This window comes from Anabrus simplex, chromosome 4, assembly GCF_040414725.1.
Source record: "Anabrus simplex isolate iqAnaSimp1 chromosome 4, ASM4041472v1, whole genome shotgun sequence".
Lineage (NCBI taxonomy): Eukaryota > Metazoa > Arthropoda > Insecta > Orthoptera > Tettigoniidae > Anabrus > Anabrus simplex.
Genome location: NC_090268.1, coordinates 423,521,692 through 423,542,872, shown reverse-complemented (window position 1 = coordinate 423,542,872; position 21,181 = coordinate 423,521,692). Strand labels below are relative to the sequence as shown.

Here is a 21,181-nt window from a genome sequence, read left to right as displayed (position 1 = left end):
GTTCACTTCCCGTCCCGGTTCTCCTTCTTCGCCACAACCGGCTTACGATTAACGTCGAGCATCTATTTGGCAAATACTTCATTCTCGTATAGTGTAGCATCAAAAGAAATTACTTCCTTACCTGATCATGTTCAACCAACACATTACTGACGAATACCGAGACAAGAGAAGCAAGGTTTATTTTTTTAATTTCATAATGCAATTTGTGTGAGGCACATGGGGACTTATAACGAAAAGTACGACGACATAAGTGCTCTCGTGCAATGACTATCAGCGGCAGTTTCTCACAATTCAACAAGCCGAAAACCCTCCTGTGAGTGGGAATGCAAAATACAGTGTTTTAAGGAATGTTGTAAATACTGTAGTCTCTTCATTCGGAAGGTAAAAATAAACTCATGATCCCCTCATGACAACATTTCTGCAGATACAAATATAAAGTAAAGTACAAATTATTTATAATAATTATTATTTTTTTAAATTTAATTAATAGAGAAATGTACACTCAAGTTTGAGCATTAAATAAATTTCACATTTCAGTCTTTGCTATAGTCTGTAATTGTCCTGGTTCTTTTCGTGCATGTTATGATGTGATATCTACTACACTTCTGTCCAGACAAAATGCACTTACAATCTTCGTCTGGCTCATGGAACTTCTGGTTTACGCATATCTTGTGGTGAAACCCATGTATGGAGAGTCGTGTTATCACGTGGCGTTGTGTGTTGCACTCTCTAGTCCATCTATCGTCCGTCATCGCTGGTGAGGCGTAGAAGTCGAGGTCGATTTCACTTTTCTTCCTTTCCCTGATGTTTACTAGTGCCCTGCTTGCTTCCGTTGATTGTAGGTAGAATTGTGATCGTATGTCTTCTATGAAATACGTCTCCCGCATCATTTCGTATACCACCCGGGATGGCGCTGTCTTTCCGACTCGGGTAATCCTCTTCATGAACATTGCTTTTATTCTTTCTATTCTCATCAGGTCTCCGATCTTCAGCTTTTCCCACACGATCTCAATTCCATATGTTATCACTGGCGCTACTGTCGTCTTGAAAAGTCTCATCGCCGTATTATTATTTCCAGTGAGTTAATGATCCTATACCCAGACCGTGTTAAGGCCCTTCCTGTTTTACTTACGACGAGTGCATATTTCGAACTGAGCTGATACATAGACCTACTGATGAACAGCGAAACGAACAAACGTTTTTCGTCACGTAACTCGGGCATGCAGCTTAGTTGAGTTACGTTTTGTTTCACTTTCCTTATCGTCTTGATTGCTTGTTTACATAATTCAGTCACTTTCTTAAACTATAACTAGATTTTCAGCGACTTTACCGAGACGTGTCGTCAGAAACACTCACGACATATATTAACAACCACATACGATATAGTACCACAAGAAAAAAATACGAATTCCTTTAAATTCCGCGTGAGCCGTGTAAGCACTCTACGTAGAAACGGCGATCAGCTCCGCTGTTTTTTCACCACTTCTTCCACAGTCCACAGCGTACTCTCATCTCGTAGGCTACTGTTAACGTTCAGAACAATTTGTTTAGACTTCTTAGTTAATTCCCCACCCACCTACTTTTATTAAACTTAAAGTATTTCGGTGATGACTCAAGCGTCACAGCATCTCCCACGTGATCCTCACAGCTGGCAGCCATTGTGAATACTGAGCATGCTATTACAGCCAGTATTGCCAACAGTTTTCTTGGATCCATCTTCACGTCGTAAAAATTGTGCGAACAAAACAGCAGTGGAATGAACTCGAACAAAGCTTAGTAAGTACACAATGCAATAAGATTTCAAGCTCATGTTAAATAATTATATATTTTGCTACAAATACCACCAAGAACAGTAACTATTCACGGCCATCTTGCATGAAAGAAGAGAGTTGGTAACGAACCCGAATAACATACAACTTGTGAAATATTTTCCATATTTTTACATGGCAAAATTTGTAATTGGTTTACTCGGTTCACCAGAATATCTAAGGAAACTCAGGGAAGCTCCTGACATCAGAAATACGCAAAAACCTATGGACTATTTACCGCTGCGGAAGCCTCTTCACTGATCAAAAGTCTGGCTAACATCAAAGGGAACGGTTGACTCTCGAGGCACATCATTCGACCGGAAAATGTTGAGCAAGCCTCCTAATATGTATGTAATATCTACCCCTTAGTTCAGTTTCCCGATACGAGCTCGAGAATGAGGTGAGATGAAATTATATGAAATGTTTTACGACCGGATGCCCTTCCTGACGCAATCTCAGTTGAGGAGCTAATGAGCATGAAATGAATTGCAGTGAATTAAACTGGAAAATGAGGTGGAAATAACCGGCTGTGCCCGATGAATAGGAACCATCCGGGCAGTTGCCTGAAACTGAAAACGGAAAACCACGGAAAACCATTCTCAAAGCGAGCCTCTTAATATAAACAACTGAAATTGGTTTAGAATTTTGGTTTCATGTCACCTAATTTATTTATGTATTTATTTATTTATTTATTTATTTATTTATTTATTTATTTATTTATTTATTTATTTATTTATTTATTTATTTATTTATTTATTAAAACACCCGTACGCCCAATATCTAGGAATGAAGGAGTGCCTTACCACATATGATGTCGAGTGCACAGTGGGTTATGTAAGGATAGATATCGAACTCCTTTCCTCCGGCTTCCACCATCAACTTGTTCACCAAGATCTCACTCTTTTCCGTGAAAATCTCCATGAACACGTCCAGGATCTTGAAGTGGAACGTAGGTGTAATCAGCTTCCGGTGGCTGTGCCACTTGGTGCCTAAGACAGGACACACCATTGTAAAACAGCAAGGAAGAGAAACAGTATTTACAAATCAGGCATTTTGCAAGCAAAGACATAAGACTATAGGATTAACTTGAAACTAAAAAGCCTATTAAAAATTTTATGTATCATACCTGGTTAGAACAATTCTACACTCATGTTCATAAAAAACAGAACACCTTGAAAGACTAGAGATAGGAAGTTCATATTCACAGGACATGTTCATTAGCATTTTCTTCAGAAACCATTAGCATTTCAGTCACCTAGGTTCAACATGTGCCCTGTTGCCTAGTAGGCACTGGGTCCTCATGGGCACTGATAACTTGTTCCATGCCAGGTGACATCGACGCGTACAAGGCGTGAATGTCATCCTGGGGTATAGCCATCCATCCTGCATTCACCTGGTTCCACAGTTCATCTTTGGTGGTTGGCACTGGGTCACAGCGCCGCACCCGTCGTTTCACCATATGCCACACATTTTCGATTGACGATAAGTCCGGTGATCGGGCGGGCCAGTGCAATAGTCTGACATCCTGTGACAACAAGAAAGCACGTAATCGTGCAGCAATTTGTGGTCGCGCATTGTCCTGCTGAAATATGGCATCTGTGGTGTCGTGCAGAAAGAGTATCGCTACGGATCGCAGGATGTCATTCATGTAGGTCAAATCGGTCACATACTGTGATTTGTGGTTGTACCCAATTGTACCCCACACCATAGGGCCTTCAGTTGGCGCTGTATGTCTTGTGCGAATGCAGTCAGTGTAATGCCTCTCCCTCTATATGCGGCCATCATTTTCAAACAAACAGAACCTGGATTCGTCCGAAAACACTATTTGCTACCATTCCTGTCCTCGGTGACGTCATACCATTCACCATTGCAGTCTAGCATGTTTATGCACATTAGCCAAAGGTTGGCAAACAAGAGGACGACGCGCCTGTAACCCAGACCGCAATAAACGGCGACAGACTGTCACTCCTGATAGTGTACAATGTGTTACACTGTTCCACTGTTGCGCCAGAGCCGAGGAGGACGCAGATCTGTCCTGCAATGCCATGCGGATCAGGTGTCGATCTTCTCGGGGGGTCGTCTGGGTGGTGCGACCAGACCCAACTCGTCGTATTCTACGGCCGTCTGTGAACCATTCTGTGCACACCCGGTGCACTGCCGACACACTTCGTCCCACACGGGCAGCAAAATCCCGGATGGATGAATCACGTTCTCTCATGCCAATAATGCGCCCTCCTTCAAGCTCATTCAATCGACGGTACGGTTTGCGCACGCTGCGAGACATCCTGCATGTCTGCTCAAGTCATTCATTACCTTCGGTTTATAGCAACAACGAGAGCCGCGGGCACATTTTACCAGTTGGTGGTTGTGCGCCGAGGTATCGATGAGGACCTTGAACCTGAGGGCCGACATGCTTCAAATGCTAATCATTTCTTCAGAACATACTAATGCACATGTACTGTGAATATGAACTTCGTATCCCTTGTCTTTCGAGGTATTCTGTTTTTTATGAACATGAGTGTACATCGCCAACGTCTGTGATAAAGGAAACGGTGATAAACTTATAACTGATAATTACAGGCCAGTCAGCTTGACATGTATTGCATGTAAGCTCTAGGAACGCAATGTTTTTTATTATTAGGGAAGGCATTTAATGACCAAAAAATAGCAAGAAAATTCAAAATAAAAAATGCATTTATGACCTAAAAAGGTTAAAAAATCACACAAAATTTGAAAAAAAATGACCAATCAATTATTCGTAAATCACTTATTTATTAATCCTTTAAGAAACAATTAGGTGATTTGAGAGAGAATTTTAATGGATAACAATGCATTAAGTTTAAATTATTTTTGTTACTAACAAAGTAAATACCACTTTGCCACCCCAAGTGAAAAAAAATGAAATATTTAAACTGGCATATTCTTCAAATACTCTCCTAGCAAATACGTGTCATTTAATTAACAAAGAATATTTATGAAAACAAACTTCAGTGGCTGTTTACAATAAATTCCAATTGAAACGCACAATGAAAACTTTGCGTATGTTCTCAAATGAAAACGATTGCCTATTGTCTGCAAGTAACGATTTGTACATGGAGAAGTTTCTCTCTACCTCAACTGAAACAATTGGTGCATAGTTAAAACACGCAATATCTCCCGGATTCAATTCCACGCCATCTCTCCACTGACAGCTCGGAACATACCACATATACGAGCGGCTCATCTCCTTTCTCCCAAGTCTTCCCAGCCCAATCTTTGCAACATTTCGGTAACGCTACTCTTTTGTCGGAAATCACCCAGAACAAATCGAACGGCTTTTCTTTAGATGTTTCCAGTCCTCGTGTCAAGTAAACCTGGTGAGGGTCCCATACACTGGAGCCAAACTCTGACTGCTGTATAACTAGAGACTTATATGCCCTCTCCTTTACATCCTTACTACAACCTCTAAATACCCTCATAACCATGTGCAGAGATCTGTACCCTTTATTTACAATACCGTTTACGTGGACTACCTCAATGAATAAATTTCCCTACATTACCGTAGTTCCCATAAGGAACTTTCACCCCATCAAGGCAGTAATTAAAACTGAGAGGAATTTTCCTATTAGTGAAATTATTGTCTTCTGTCCATCTTACAAGATTATCGAGGTCTTTTTTGCAGTTACTCACAATCTTGTAACTTGTTGATCTACACAGTTTCCAGCTTCCAGAGTTGAGTGCATGACCCACCTTTCTGTGCATCGTTCTCCTCGTCTCGTTTACCAGCGCTCTTTCTGGGAGGCGCAAAGGGAATGTTCCCTTTCTATCGTCATCGCAAATATACATAACACTGGGAATCGAACCCAAGATCCACTGAACCGCAAAAATCTTTATCTTTGATTCCAGTTCTTTGCTCTTTCATGTATGTATATAAGAAAACACAAAAGCAAGAAACAGATTTTCACTCTCTATAAGTTCAAACCTCCGACAACTCTTTTAGCAGAGACAACACTTACGAAACAAACACTGAGTCTTCAACGCAATTGATCTTACCTTTGCTCGTTAGTAATCCATGGCCCAGCCAGGGTTGTAGGAATTTGTACGCTAAGGACTTCTCCGTATGCTTTACGTTGCTCATAATGATCTGTAAAACACAAACATAGCCGTATTATTCATTTAAAAAAGCAAAAAAAGCAAAGTCACCTCCGTACAGGCCATGAAGGCCCTTGGAGTAGTGGAAGGTAAAGGCTTCCACCATTCTTAACCTCGGCACGTGATGGGGTAGAGTGGTTAGCTCTACGCCCGGCCGCCTTTGCCTCCAGGAATTAAGCTGGTACTCATTTTTGGTGTAGGCTGAGTGAGCCTCAGGGCCATATGCACCTCCGGTATTATTCATTTACACTAATAAAATATCAGTCGAAATATAGCGATGTGTAAAAGACACAGAAAGTAGTCAAATTGACTAGGGAATATCACGTACTCGACAGAGGTCGTTTACGTAGGGGTTCATCGGAACTGGTTGTTACGTGGCTAGATTTTCGTATTCCCCGTCGATACTTCCTGAAAGGAGCTAGTGAGATATCCGGGAGCTTCCAGCGCTGAGTGCATGGCCGACCTTTCTGTGCATCGTTCTCTTCGTCTCGTTTACCAGCGCGCTTTCTGGGAGGCGCAAAGAGTATGTTCCCTTTCTAGCCTCATCGCAAATATATACAGGGTTATTCACCAAATATGTTACAAGGAAATAACTTCTAAACCATTAAAGATATCGGAATTCTGTTTTCATATTCGTAAATGGTACCCAGGGTGTTGTAAAAATAACGAACTACTTATTCTCGTGGGGTGATTAATAACCGAGATATTGATACTAACTCCATATTCTTAAATAGAATGGCAGGAATGCATACAGCTGGACTAAAAGTTCAACTGCGTTCAAGTTCAAATATCTAAGTATTTTCAAAATCGGACAGTTACTTTTTTTTTTTTTTTTTGAGATATCAATAAGAACGCATTTGGGCTTTTGCGTGCCGCATTAGACAGCGTAGGTCGGCCAAGGACGTATTGGCACGCAAGCTGTTTCCTGGTATTGATTCCAGCCACAGAACGGATACCAGGCATGTACTGTAAACTATCGTACAGTACACATAATGTGATGCACCGTAATATACTCTGGGTGTGTAACGTTATTGTGTGACTGGCGAACACACAACGGGAAAGGGAGATTATTCGGATATTATTCATTTTCTTTTCTAGAAGGAGCTCTTCCGGTGTCCTATATTATGTTTATTTCTCAATTCATACAGTAGTATGTGCTGTACATTCAAACCCGTGACAATTACAGCTTTCGTTATGTTCCTTTTAAGTCAAAGTCCTTTTAAAAAATCACACCTCCCTGGCCAGTGTCGAGCTCGCCTGTCATACACACTTTGCAAACCCATCACATGTGTACGATATACTTCCATTTTTGGTATCCATTCTGTGGCTGGAATCACACCCAAGAACCTGATTGTGCGTCAATATGTCCCTGCCCGACTTCACGCTGTCTGATGCGACATGCAAAACAGCGCATTCTCTTCTTATTGATAATCTCAAAAAGTAACTGTCCGATTTTGAGAATACTTACATATTTGAACTTGTGCTAAGTTGAACTTTTAGACCAGCTGTACGAATTTGTGCCGTTCTATTTAAAAATATGGAGTTATTATCAATATCTCGGTTATTAATTGTTGGAGATTCATAGAAAAGGACTCGTACACTCTAACGGCGTTATGTGATTTGGATATGCAATCTCCCTGTACATAGTTTAGTATTTCAGGTATGAGCTCCTGCTATCTAGCGGAGCTACTGGGAACTGCCATATCGCTTGTATTTATGCTTTTGTTTTGTACTGGTTTGTAGTAAGTAAGAATAAAGATGGCAGCCACGACGAAGTAAAGTGATTCAGTGTTTTATTTATTAGTGATATCCCCAACATTTATGGTGCCGAAATAACCCATCTGTTCAAGTTACGATACGTTTCATCACGAACTTTCAAGATTTGGAGAACTTTCACGCCAAGTAACCACGGATCTCCTGTAAAGGGAATGTTTCATCACGCCACTCGACCCAGGATCACGATGAGTAGAACAGTTATTTATTCTGAGATACAATGTACTGAATCACTAACGTAGCATGCTATATGGGGATTATACGGCATTATTGCATTGGTGTAGATATTATTTCTGCATGCTTCAAGAATATCGTTCTTTCTAAAACAACTTCACGCCGGTCTGTGTGACAAGTGCTGCCATCTACTGGAAACAAGGCGGACTATTACCGGCCCAACTACCTACAGCCACGGGAACAAAGCCCTGCCTGCAGCACGTTCATCTGCACCCCCTCCTCAGCCGTCATAAATTGCCCGTCTGTCACACCGTCAGCGATGTCTATACAAGACCTGTCCCTTCTGAAAAGAAAGCGAAGTACTCTGCGAGCTAATTTAACGCGCTTTGTCAATCTTTTAAAAGACAAAACAAGTACACCAGACTATGACGAAATAGAATATCTTCGTGATAGACTTCAGAACACTTTGCAATTATTAGTTTCCTCAGACGATGTTATACACGACCAGTTACCCGACACAGATTATGAAACAGATGTACAGGCATGTGAAAACTATGTCGACAGTGCAACAAGAGCTATACAGCATGCCAACAAAGTTCTTACACGGAAACCAGCAGAGACAAATGCGTCAGCATCCATTCCCAGTTCTAGCTATTATGTTCCACCCCCAGTTGTTCCAGAATTTAAACTCCCGACAATACACATTGAGCCATTCTCAGGTGACATAGAGTCCTGGTCTCGTTTCTGGGAACAGTTCGAGACAGCAGTTGACAACAACACCACGATTCCAGGCATTAGCAAGCACGTGTTATTACGAGGATATCTACGAGGGGAACCCAAGCAACTCGTCGATGGTATAGCACTTAGTTCAGAAACGTACGCCCAGGTCAAGACTTTACTTACTGAACGTTATGGCGACAAGGATAAAATAATTCAGGCTCATCTGAACTACCTGGAGAATTTACCACCCACATTATCAGAGAATCCTGATGATCTCAACGTGACATACCTGGAGTGCCACCGTAGAGTTCAAGCCCTCAAGGCGCTCGGCGAAGACATTAATGTTTACGGACGCGTGATTGCCCCGAAGATTTTACGAGCTTTTCCAGCGGCAATCTGCACACGTTGGCTGATTCACGCAAAGCGCAACAAAATCTCCGAAGGTCATATGATGTCTCTGATAGAATTTCTTCGTGAGGAGGTAGAAGCGGCCCTTAGCACTCAGAAACTCAGGGGAGAGACCAGCATCGCACTTCCATCACTTTACCAACCTACAGCAGCTGCTCTCCAAGTCAGTACTAGGCCACAAAAGTTAGGAAGGGAGCAGAACAAGCCCACAATAACACCATTCTGTGCCTTCTGCGAAAGCAGAGGTCACTGGGCACAGGGATGCACACAAGTAGTCCTACCCCAAGCTAGGGTGGAGAAGCTGAAACTCTCCAAAAGATGCTTTCTGTGCCTCAATCGAGGTCACAACGTCCAGAACTGCAACAAGAAGGGCAGAGTGTCATGCTCTAAATGCAAACAACTTCACCACGTATCCATCTGCAACCAGAGCCAATCCCAGTCAACTTCTGTCGGAAAGATTGAAACAGGGCCACCCAGTTTTTCATTTCTGCAGACAGCCCGTGTTCAGATACAAGGACCAACAGGGACACACAAAATCACACGATGCCTCCTAGACGCTGGAAGTCAATCAAGTTTTATTGCCACGGCATTATTGGACACCCTACAGCTACCAGTAATCTGTACTCGAGACCTAGCAGTCACAGCCTTCGAAACAACTAGCAATAGCTTTCAGCCACGTCGACTCACCCAATTTGAAATTATCGGATTTTCGACAAAAACCGCCGTCACTATCACAGCTTTCGAAAGTGCCAACACTTATTCATCTCACCCAGCAGTCACTCTTAACCACAGCAATCTGCCACTCGCTGATCCAAAAACCAACGACGCAGATGACTTGCCGATTGAAATCCTTATTGGTGCAGACAATTATTGGAAAGTCGTGAAACTAGATCCACCACAGCCCATCACACCCTCCTTAGTCCTACTTCCAACAATCTTCGGTTGGGTCCTCACAGGCAACCGTTCTGGTACCACTGTCAATCATGTCATGACGAACCACGTCTCAGTCAACAATGACGAGATATCTGACGACTCCATGCGACGTTTTTGGGACCTCGAGACAATCGGCATTCGAGAGACGAAACACAGACAACTAGACGACACGGATGCTGCTATTCTTCAAGAGTTCCACGACAATTACTGCATCCACGACGGACGAAGAGTCGTATCCCTTCCTCGCAAACGGGATATAGTCTTATCCGATAATTTGGCAACAACCGAGGCAAGGTTTCGAACACTACAGAGACGGCTACATCAAGACGCAACTTTCAAGAACATGTATCAGACGCTAATGTTGGACTACGTGCTTCGAGAGCAAGTGGAACTAGCCCCCGATACCGCAATCCCTGGAAATATGTTTTACCTGCCACACCATGCCGTCAAGAAGGAGAAACGAGATGCCACTAAATGGAGGATAGTGTACGACGCTTCCTCTCACGAACCAGGATTCCCATCCCTCAACGATACCCTCCACATGGGTCCAAATCTCCTACCCGAAATTTTTGCCACCCTCTTAAGGTTTCGATTGCATCGAAAGGCCATCGCATGTGACGGTACCCAGGCGTTCCTCCAGCTAGCCCTCGACGAAAAAGATAGAGATCTCACCAGATTTCTTTGGTACCGCATCGACACTACTACAGACGGAACCTACACGACAACAGAGGACGTCGTAACGTACCGATTCACCCGCCTACCCTTTGGCCTCACCTGTAGCCCGTTCCTCCTCTCAGCCACTCTCCGTGAACTAGCTACCCTACACTACAACACTTATCCCACGGCAGCGCCTCTCCTAGATGCTTGCACATTTATGGATGACTTCACTGCCAGCGTAGAAGACGACAATACGGCCGTTACTGTTTATTATGAACTGACAGCCCTCCTGCGCCACATTCGACTCCCACTCTCCAAATGGGTCACGAATTCCTTGCCATTAATGAACATTTGGAAAGCAGAAACTCGAGAAGTTGTACTGCAGACACGAGTATTAGGTATTGACTGGAATGCGGAATCAGACGAACTCTTTACAACCCCAAGTGACGTCACTGCAAAACTATCCACACAGCCAGCAACTAAACGACAGTTACTGAAAGCCACCGCACGCTTCTACGACCCACTTGGACTATTTTCACCCGTGTCAATCACTGCCAAAATCCTTTTCCAAGATACTTGGTGCAAAGGACTGGCATGGGAAGAAATTTTACCGCCTAATCTCGCCCATCGATGGAACGATTGGCTCTCACACCTACAGTACCTCTCTCCAATCCGGATACCACGATGGATTGCCATTTCAAATTCCGGTACAGACATATCACTGCACGTGTTTTGCGACGCCTCCGAAAGAGCATACGGCGCCGCATTGTACGTCCGGTCACTTGTCAACGACGCTTACACTGTTCGCTTAGTTTGCAGCAAGGCCAGACTGTCCCCTGTGAAGAAAGTGACTCTTCCCAGGCTCGAATTGTTAGCAGCCTTGGTCGGATCCCGACTTCTACATTATTTTTACGAAGCCACTGGAGTAACGTCCATCCCTGCCACGTTATGGAGCGATTCTACAGTCACACTGGGGTGGATAAGAAGTAATCCCAACCGTTGGAAGACATTTGTCTGTAACCGAGTGACTGAAATTTTGACTCATACCACGTCCAGTCAGTGGAGACACTGTCCCGGAATCAACAACCCAGCTGACCACCTTTCTAGAGGACTTCAAGCACACCAACTGGAGTCCTTGTACTCATGGTGGCACGGACCTTCGTGGTTGAATGGACCTTCCTACTCATGGCCCAGAGATGTCACCCCCACTAATATGAGTCTACCTGAGGAAAGGAAGACCACTCAAGTTCTTGCAACCACCACCCCAGAACCATTGTTTGCTGCCTCACGATTTAGTACATACTGGAAACTTTTACGAGTTACCGCGTGGATTCTACGATTCGTGAAATGTTTGAAGGAGAAAACCAAGTATTGTCAGAACTTCACAGCCTCAGAAATGGAAGAAGCAAGAACGTACTGGATAAAGCAAGTTCAACAGGAATGCTTTGCTTCTGAACTGCAAGCCCTGAAGAATAATCTTCCACTAGCACGAGCTTCGAAGATCTTTCGCTACAATCCATTTCTACAACATGGTATCCTCCGACTAGGCGGACGGCTACAACACGCAGACATCTCGAACAACGAAAAGCACCCAATACTTCTGGATGGCTCACACGCATTCTGTAAACTTCTGATAAAACAAACTCACATAAGACTTCACCATCTAGGTGTTTCAGCTATCCTAACTGAACTACGCACAGAATTCTGGATCTTGCGAGCACGCCAAACAATCAAGAAGGTCTTACACACTTGCCTTCCGTGTAAAGTTGTTCACCGGAGGAGACCGACGGAATTAGAAGCACCACTTCCTCTGGATCGTCTACGTCCTTGCAGACCATTCGAAGTAACGGGACTAGACTTCGCAGGACCACTGTACGTTACTTCTGGCAACCTCATGAAGAAAGCCTACATTGCATTATTCACCTGTGCAACAACGCGTGCCTTACACTTGGAACTGTGCGGTGACATGTCGACAGACAAATTTCTACAGGCCTTGCAGAGGTTTATAGGCCGACGTGGTATACCACACACGATCTACAGCGACAACGCTCAGACATTCCATTCAGCGAACGCAGAGTTAACAGACTTGTGGAGAGAACTAACAGCGGCACGGACACACCACTATATGGCCCAGCAAGGTATCACATGGAAGTTCATTGCCCCACGTGCCGCTTGGTGGGGAGGATGGTGGGAAAGACTAATCGGCCTCACCAAGCGATGTCTACGGAAAATACTTGGACGTTCCACTATTGATGATGAAGGGCTACGGACTGTTTTGACCAGCATAGAAGCCGTATTAAACACAAGACCCTTGACGCAACATGATGACAATGGTGGTGTATTGACTCCAGCCCACTTCCTCGTTGGCGATCGACTCACCACGATACCTACTGGACCAGAACCACCCAGGCGAGACCTTGTTAGAACCTTCAGACTACTCCAGCGAATGACTGACGACTTCTGGAAGCGTTGGAGTAAAGAGTATTTGCTACTATTGCGGAATTTTCACGAAGTCCGCCAGCCCAGAGACCACGGGTCAAGAATCAGGGTCGGTGACGTAGTTTTACTACAAGAGGATACACGCCCAAGACACATGTGGAATAAAGCACGGGTCGAAGAATTACGCGAAGGACGTGACGGGAGAACTAGAACGGTTATTCTTCGCACCTCGAACGGAAACAATGTGACACGACCTGTCCAGCTGGTCATCCCACTCGAGATAGACCAGGGTGGGGAGGATGTTGGAGATTCATAGAAAAGGACTCGTACACTCTAACGGCGTTATGTGATTTGGATATGCAATCTCCCTGTACATAGTTTAGTATTTCAGGTATGAGCTCCTGCTATCTAGCGGAGCTACTGGGAACTGCCATATCGCTTGTATTTATGCTTTTGTTTTGTACTGGTTTGTAGTAAGTAAGAATAAAGATGGCAGCCACGACGAAGTAAAGTGATTCAGTGTTTTATTTATTAGTGATATCCCCAACATTAATCGTCCCATGAGACTAAGTAGTACATTATTTTACAAGCACTAGGGTACCATATACGAATATGAAAAAATAATGCAGATATCTTTAATGGTTTAGAAGTTATTTACGTGTAACATCTTAGGTGAATAACCCTGTATATTACTAGGAATCGAACCCAAGATCCACTGAACCGAAAGCTTGGGCGCTAACCATTCAGCGGAGAAGCCGAAATGACGTGCCATGGCAGTGAATTTTCTTAATAATCCGTTTAGAACAGTGTAATTCAATTCAACCTAGTGGTGTTCTCAATTTCAAGTAAATAAATTAATAAATACATAAAGAAATAATGTCATTACTCCGAAACAAAGACACGCAATTCATTGCAAGTACTGTACCCACTACAAAATATTCCTTCGCTCAAAAATACTGCAAGTACGTTCAGTCAATACAATGAAATCTAGTCCCAACGAGTGGCAAGTAAGTAGTGAAGTTGCTGAATTATTGATCAAATGACGAGATGAGTATAAACAATCTTTTCCTGAGGACAGAGGTTGGAACCTGTTGTTATCCTCTGTCAACTTAGACTTCCCAGTCCGCTAACGTCACACGTCATGGCCCAAGAATGGCATCCGGCCGTAAAACGAGGCTTAAAGTGCCGAGCCCGAATAATTTGAAAGAGCCATCAAGAAAAGACGAACCGGAACAAGACGTGCCGCTTAAACGGGGCGAGAAAATTATCAAAAGTCACAACGTTTGTTTGTCATCGTCACACCCCATCCAATCATATAATATTCTGACATCACAAAATGCTTGTTTGGGGATGTCGAAACGGCCTTAATTAACATGAAACAAGTGGAATAGAACAATGCTCATCGTCTCGTTCCACCCGGCACAATTATCAATAACAATTTTTAGGTTTGTACTTGTCCCTTGCCAATGTTTTCCAGATAGTGGCAGAGAAGGCTCACTACTTCACTAGACCCGGATTTTATCCCTCACACGAACAGTAGCTGCTCGTGTATTAACGATGTGAATTCCTAAGTCATTATTTTTCGTACTGAGTACTGTAGGTAAGTTCCAGAGTCGGCAACGCATATAACCCCAATATTTTCATTCCTATATTCTTCGAAGCTCTTCATCACGTCTTGAGCACCTGTCAATGAAGCTTGATTTCCGCATCCAGTGCGACTATTCTTTGGTAATCTGGGTTTCTTTGCATAATCGTTTCAATTTTAAGCTTAGCACTCGAGTTATATTCGTCAATAGCTGGAGGCTGGACACCGATTTGAACTCGTTCACAAAGCTCCAGGATATTTGTTTTGTATCCATTCCTTGTTTGCCTCATACGCACCCATTATTAATGAGCCTGGAGGCATGTATTTTCTGAAAGAGCCAAAGTGACGGTGACCGAATCAAGAGATTCAATTTGGTCATCAGCAAACTGCTTCCAATTGCTAGTGACCTTGATACCGGTAATTTGCTTGCCTCTGATATCAACAAGCACAGGTTGCGAAAAGTAATCCTTTACCACGCATGCAATGGATGTTAGTGGAAGCCTAGCGACAAACAGCCTTTCCTTCACAATTTACTGAGACAGAATAGTCAATGGTCCAAGTTTTCTACTAGCTCTGTTTACAATTTCCAATTTTGCACAATCATTTCAACCAAGCAGTTCTGAAAAGTAAGCGTTTTGAAGATCGGAGTTTCCAACCCCAACTTACAGAAAATTATATTGACATTATCAATACCCGCCTTTTCAAACCACATAATGATCGGGTGGTGCGTGCCAGAACCATCTTCTTAGCATTTCTTGACACATAGATTTTAGCAGAGTTCACTAACCACTGGTCTGGTTTCTTCTGCTTCCATCTCATTGTTGATCGTTCCTCACACGAACACGCACGCAGTCGGATCAAAAACAGTTCTACAAAGCTCACTGAGTTCCGAACAAGTGTCAACTAGCGCATAAACTGTAAGAATGAAGGCACAACGAAGTAAAGGAGGGGGATTCCTAGAAACACGCCTGCCTGTTCGTACATGACTCATTTCATCACCTTGGACGGAGGAAGAAGGGCGAACCAGAAATAGGTTGGAGCAAATTCCAAGAATACAAAGAATTCCTGAAAGGGATGCCTCCCTGTTCGCTTTTACTCCTCTAGAAGATCATTACTTGGTTCTCTGTTGTCTCCTCCTCCCGTTTTAGAAATGATAGAGAGGCGAGGGTTGAAACGGTAGAAAATCAGATAGCTTGTGTTCTCCAGAACCTGCCTAGTCAGTAAGAAAATAATCGATTTTTCGGGTTCACCCTTCGCTCTCCAAGTGCCTCATTTAACCTACGTTGTTCGTATTCGGTGATAAAGGGCTCTAATTGACACACACACAATGTATAATACGCCACACTACCACCCACCACTGGGACACGCAGTAGTGAAAACATCCCCACATATAGAGTCGGTGTCAGGAAGGGCGTCCGATCGTTAAACTGGGCCAGGTACACTAGTGCAACACACATTGCACCCGCCACAATCTGGGGAAAGTAGCGGAAGAAGAAAGAAATAAAGAAATAAAGAAAGAAAGAAAGAAAGAAAGAAAGAAAGAAAGAAAGAAATTGCTAGGAATGCTTATCTTAAACAACCAACAGAACCGTAGCTTATTACTTACAGAATAGTCTCTCTCAGAGATGTATTACATACCTCGACATGTTCAGCCACTGTCAGGTGAACCTCTGCAACAGGACCGCTCCACATGCGGTATATCGGAGCCCACTCTTTGTGTCTCATCTCGATCACCTCCATCAGACCTGTAACATACGTGTCTGCTTAACTTACGTGTAAGAAGGGATGCCGCAACGACTCATGTCACGGCGTTACAAGCAAATAAACAGGCCAAGCGATTGATTTCAAGTAAAATATCAATGTTGTTCTTTTTTGCTGCTGCTATTAATTTTTGTTGTTGCTTCTATTTTAAGGATCTTTGTGTTTAACATCCTTGTGTGTTTAGTGAATCAGATATCCTGAACGAATGTGGAACCTCTGCCGATGAATACACAGTCTTTGTCATTAAATTCCTACGGCTGTTTCGGACAGAATTACGTCAGAACCGTTCTCGCACGGTGTATTTATTTATATTTTCTATTTGTTTTACATCAGACCGACACAGACAGGTCTTACAGTGATCGTATTTACGCCTACCGAAGTAACCTACAAATAAAACGATTAGACTCACTGCTACAATTTAGTGGCGTATGGCCTCCGAAGAGACCTGGTGCAGTTCTTTTGAGTTGACGCCGTATGGGCGACCTGCGCGTATGTGAGGATGGGGCCCTACCTACGATGAATTCTAACGATGAAGACGGCACACACTCCCAGCCCCCCAGCAATCGTAATTAACCCGGCCGGGAATAGAACCCGGAACCCTCTGGACCAAAGGCCAGCACGCTAACCATTTACCCAATGAAGCTGGACATTGCTACAATGATTTCACCTGTACTGTTCGAAGTACGACACAAACTCAGAATCAGAGTTAATGGTGCAAGAGTCAGTGGACACGTTTCTATATTCCTTATCCAAACCCAAACACCATGGCTACAACAGCATTGAAGGGCCATGGCCTACCAAGCGACCGCTGCTCAGCCCGAAGGCCTGCAGATTACGAGGTGTCGTGTGGTCAGAACGACGGATCCTCTCGGCCGTTATTCTTGGTTTTCTAGACCGGGGCCACCATCTCACCGTCAGATAGCTCCTCAATTGTAATCACATAGGGTGAGTGGACCTCGAACCAGCCCTCAGATGCAGGTAAAAATCCCTGACCTGGTCGGGAATCGAACCCGGGGTCTCCGGGTAAGAGGCACGCAAACTACTCCTACACCGCGAGGCCGGCTCTATATTCCTTCTGCCTTGTCATAAATAACTTGCATAACAACCGGAGTTAAGCAGCCTCTGTGGTGTAGTAGTTAGTGTGATTAGCTGCCATCCCCGGAGGCCCGGGTTCGATTCCTACCTCAGCCATCCTGAAAGTGGTTTTCCGTGGTTTCTAACTTCTCCTCCAGGCAAATGCCGGGATGGTACCAAACTTACGGCCACGGCCGCTTCATTCCCTTTTCCTTGTCTATCCCTTCCAATCTTCCCTTCCCCCCGCAAGGTCCCTCTTCAGCATAGCAGGTGAGAACGCCTGGACGAGGTACTGGTCATCCTTCCCAGTTGTACCCCCGACCCAGTGTCTGAAGCTCTACGACACTGTCCTTGAGGCGGTAGAGGTGGGATCCTTCGCTGAGTCCGAGGAAAAAACCAACCCTGGAGGGTAACCAGATTAAGAGAGAAAGAAAGAAATTTGAATGACCACCTGTAAATTGTCTAGATTCTTGACACGGATGATTGTAACATACAATTGTCCGCAAGTAAACACAGGTTCAAGGCGGTAGATGCCTTATATAAATTGATAACCCCATTTTCCCTTGCAAAACGTCTACCACCACCATCCAATTACACAGAAATAATATTTTCTGGCTGGAGAACTACCAAGCTATAAGAGGAGCTCGCTCGATAACAGGCTGCCTGATAAACAGTCGTTACTTACAGTTATAGTGTTGCAAAGCAGATGTCGACAGGAAACTGGCGTCTTTGAAAATGAAAGGGCTAATCTAATGGGATGAGGGGATTGTGACCCAATGTCTCACGATCCAGGACAATGCTCTTGAGGTGGCAGACGTGGGATGCCTCGCGGAGTCCGATGGAAAAACTAAACCTGGACGGTAAACGGACTAATTAAAAAGAAAAAAAGGAAGAACAGACTTGGCGGACTTGACGGATATATCTCAAGTTTGTTCTACCTACTGTCCACTCAGGTTGGAGTGGATTAAATCTTGTCATGTTTTGCTATTCGAAATGGAGTGAAATTGAAGACCATGATAAAAAGAAACAACGTAGGCACCGGGGGGAGGGGGACTCGAACCCTCGATCTCCTGTTTACTAGACAGGCGCTTTAACCAACTAGGCCACAGCGCCACTTGCGTTCTGGATATCATCCAGGACTATGTTGGATGAAGATGATGATGGTCGTCTGTTAAGGTAAGCGCTGAGTAGGTCGCACTATACAGTTCAGAAGGATCGGAACGATAGAAAATATATTGTAGACCATTAACTTTCATTCTTCATTCTTACTGCTCTGAAGATCTTGGTAGAAAGATCGAAACGACCAAATAAACCCAAAATACTATAATGTCATTTATGGTCATGAAAGTCTACGTTTAAAAAAAAAAAGCTAATGAATATGAATTTCTTTCTTTCTTTCTTTCGTTCTTTCTTTCTTTCTTTTCTTTCTGTCCTGCTCCATGGCTAGATGGTAAGCGTGCTGTCCTTTGGTCACATGGGTACCGGGTTCGATTTCCGCTTGTACGGGAATTTTAACCATCATTCTTTAATTCCGCTGGCATAGGGGCTGTGCGTATGTGTCGTCTTCATCATCATTTCATTCTCATCACAACGCGCAGGTCGACTACGGGAGTTAAATCAAAAGAACTACACCTCGCACACTCCCGGCACTAAAAGCCATACGAAATTTCATTTCTTTCTTTCTTAATCCATTTGCCCTGCAAGGTTGGGTTTCTCCCTCGGACTCAGCGAGGGATACCACCCCTACCGCCTCAAGGGCAGTGTCCTGGAGCGTGAGACTTTGGGTCGGGGGATACAACTGGGGTGGAGGACCAGTGCCTCGCCCAGGCGGCCTCATCTGTTTTGCTGACCAGAGGCCTTGTTGGGGATGGGGATATCGGAAGGGATAGGAAGAGGGAAGGAAGCGGCAGTGGCCGTAAGTTAGGTACCATCCCGGCATTCGCCTGGAGGAGAAGTGGGAAACAGGGAAAACCACTTCAATGGTGGCTGAGATAGGAATCGAGCACCCTCTACTCAGAAGACCTCCCGAGGATGAGTGGACGACGTTCCAGCCCTCGTACCACGTTTCAGATTTCGTGGCAGAGACTGGGATTGAATCCGGGCCTTCGGAGGTGGCAGCTAATCATAAATAAATGAAAAGCCGAGCGAGTTGGTCGTGCGATTAGGGGCGTGCAGCTATGAGCTTGCATTTGGGAGATAGTGGGTTCGAACCTCACTGTCGACAAACCTGAATATTGTTTTCCATGGTTTCACATTTTCGCACCAGGCAAATTCTAAGGGTGTACATTAATAAGGCCACGAACACTTCCTTCCCACTCCTAGCCTTTCCTAACCCATCGTCGCCATAAGACCTATCTGTGTCAGTGCGACGTAAAGCCAATTGAAAAACAAGAAGTCCGCCTCTGTGGTGTAGTGGTTAGTGTGGAGTCTGGAGCTTCAGACTCTGGGTCGGGTGATAAAAATGACCAGTACCTGGCCCAGGCGGCCTCACCTGCTATGCTGAACAGGGGCCTTGCGGGGGATGGGAAGATTGGAGGAGATAGACAAGGAAGAGGGAAAGAAGCGGCCGAGGCCTTCAGTTAGGTACCATCCCGCATTTGCCTGAAGGAAAAGTGGGAAACCACGGGAAACCACTACCGGGATGGCTGAGATGGGAATCGACCCACCTCTACTCAGTTGACCTCCCGAGTCTGAGAGGACTCCATTCCAGCTCTCGTACCACTTTTCAAATTTCGTGGCAAAGCCGGGAATCTAACCCGGGCCTCCGGGGGTGGCTACACCACAGAGGCGGACCGAACATATTTCAACATGTAAGATTTCCATGACCATCGAACTTATGAAGAGCGCGTCTGGTTACGTCGCACACAACCGTTACCGTACATGACACAACGCGGTTAGACAGTGACTAACTGCTGCTCTCATTCGCAACACGAGGAAAAAGCGTATCGGGAAATGTCAGAAATAAAAGAGATGAGACGAGCGTGACTCGACCTCACCATCTTCACAACTGTAGAGCGAACCTTAACCACTCGCCCACCGCGCCACACTGCTGCGTTTGATGGTACCTGGCATGCTAAAGCTCTCGTAACTTTTCTCGACATTTTCAAAATCGATTCTTTTGGAAATTTTTAAGAGTTGCGCGCTACTACTTTGCCGGTGTTTTTTCGTGAGATAGTACTACCAGCCTACAAATTTTGTACAAAATCGGTGGTGTGGACATCGAGATCTCCCCTTGTAAGTCTTCGTCATCTTCCTGTCACGTCAGTACCGTGTGCCAGAACACTGTCTTCTGTATACAGTAGGTACAAATGGCACAGCGTTTTAAATGAGTTTCCAATGCCTGTGACTGCATTTCGTATAGATGACAGTAAGAGCACACACCTCCAGTTTATCGGTACGATTTTCACGTGCGACGTCACGTCTGAGCGATAAACTGGGCAAACTGCGCAGTTTGTACAGATAATAACGCAGACACACGATAACGTCACCGAAGGAAGCAGAATGTTATTGTAATGTGTAAAAAAACCTACATCCTGTTTTCCAGTCATTGACCGGGTCAGGGATGGAATAAATGAAGCTCCATCTTGCGGTGAGGATAGGAATTGTGCCGGCTGCCGCAGCCTGTCCACTCTCCTGCGACAATGATTAATGACTAAGAGATGAATTGAAATGATACTGGAGAGTGTTGCTGGAATGAAAGATGACTGCGAAAACCGGA

At 44.4% G+C, this 21,181-nt stretch overlaps 1 protein-coding gene and 1 non-coding gene across 2 annotated transcripts in view; both read right to left on the bottom strand.

The window, feature by feature from the left end:
• Window positions 1-21,181, bottom strand: part of LOC136872312 (uncharacterized) — a 256,624-nt gene that overhangs the window by 233,021 nt on the left and 2,422 nt on the right. The window contains exons 2-4 of the mRNA XM_068227426.1: window positions 16,267-16,373; window positions 5,841-5,931; window positions 2,612-2,797 (exon numbers count right to left, since the gene is read on the bottom strand). Of these exons, the coding sequence (XP_068083527.1) occupies window positions 2,612-2,797; window positions 5,841-5,931; window positions 16,267-16,373 (384 nt within the window). The remainder of the gene's footprint in view (window positions 1-2,611; window positions 2,798-5,840; window positions 5,932-16,266; window positions 16,374-21,181) is intronic.
• On the bottom strand, window positions 18,497-18,576 carry TRNAT-AGU (transfer RNA threonine (anticodon AGU)). The gene has a single exon. It is a non-coding gene; the product is annotated as a tRNA-Thr (tRNA).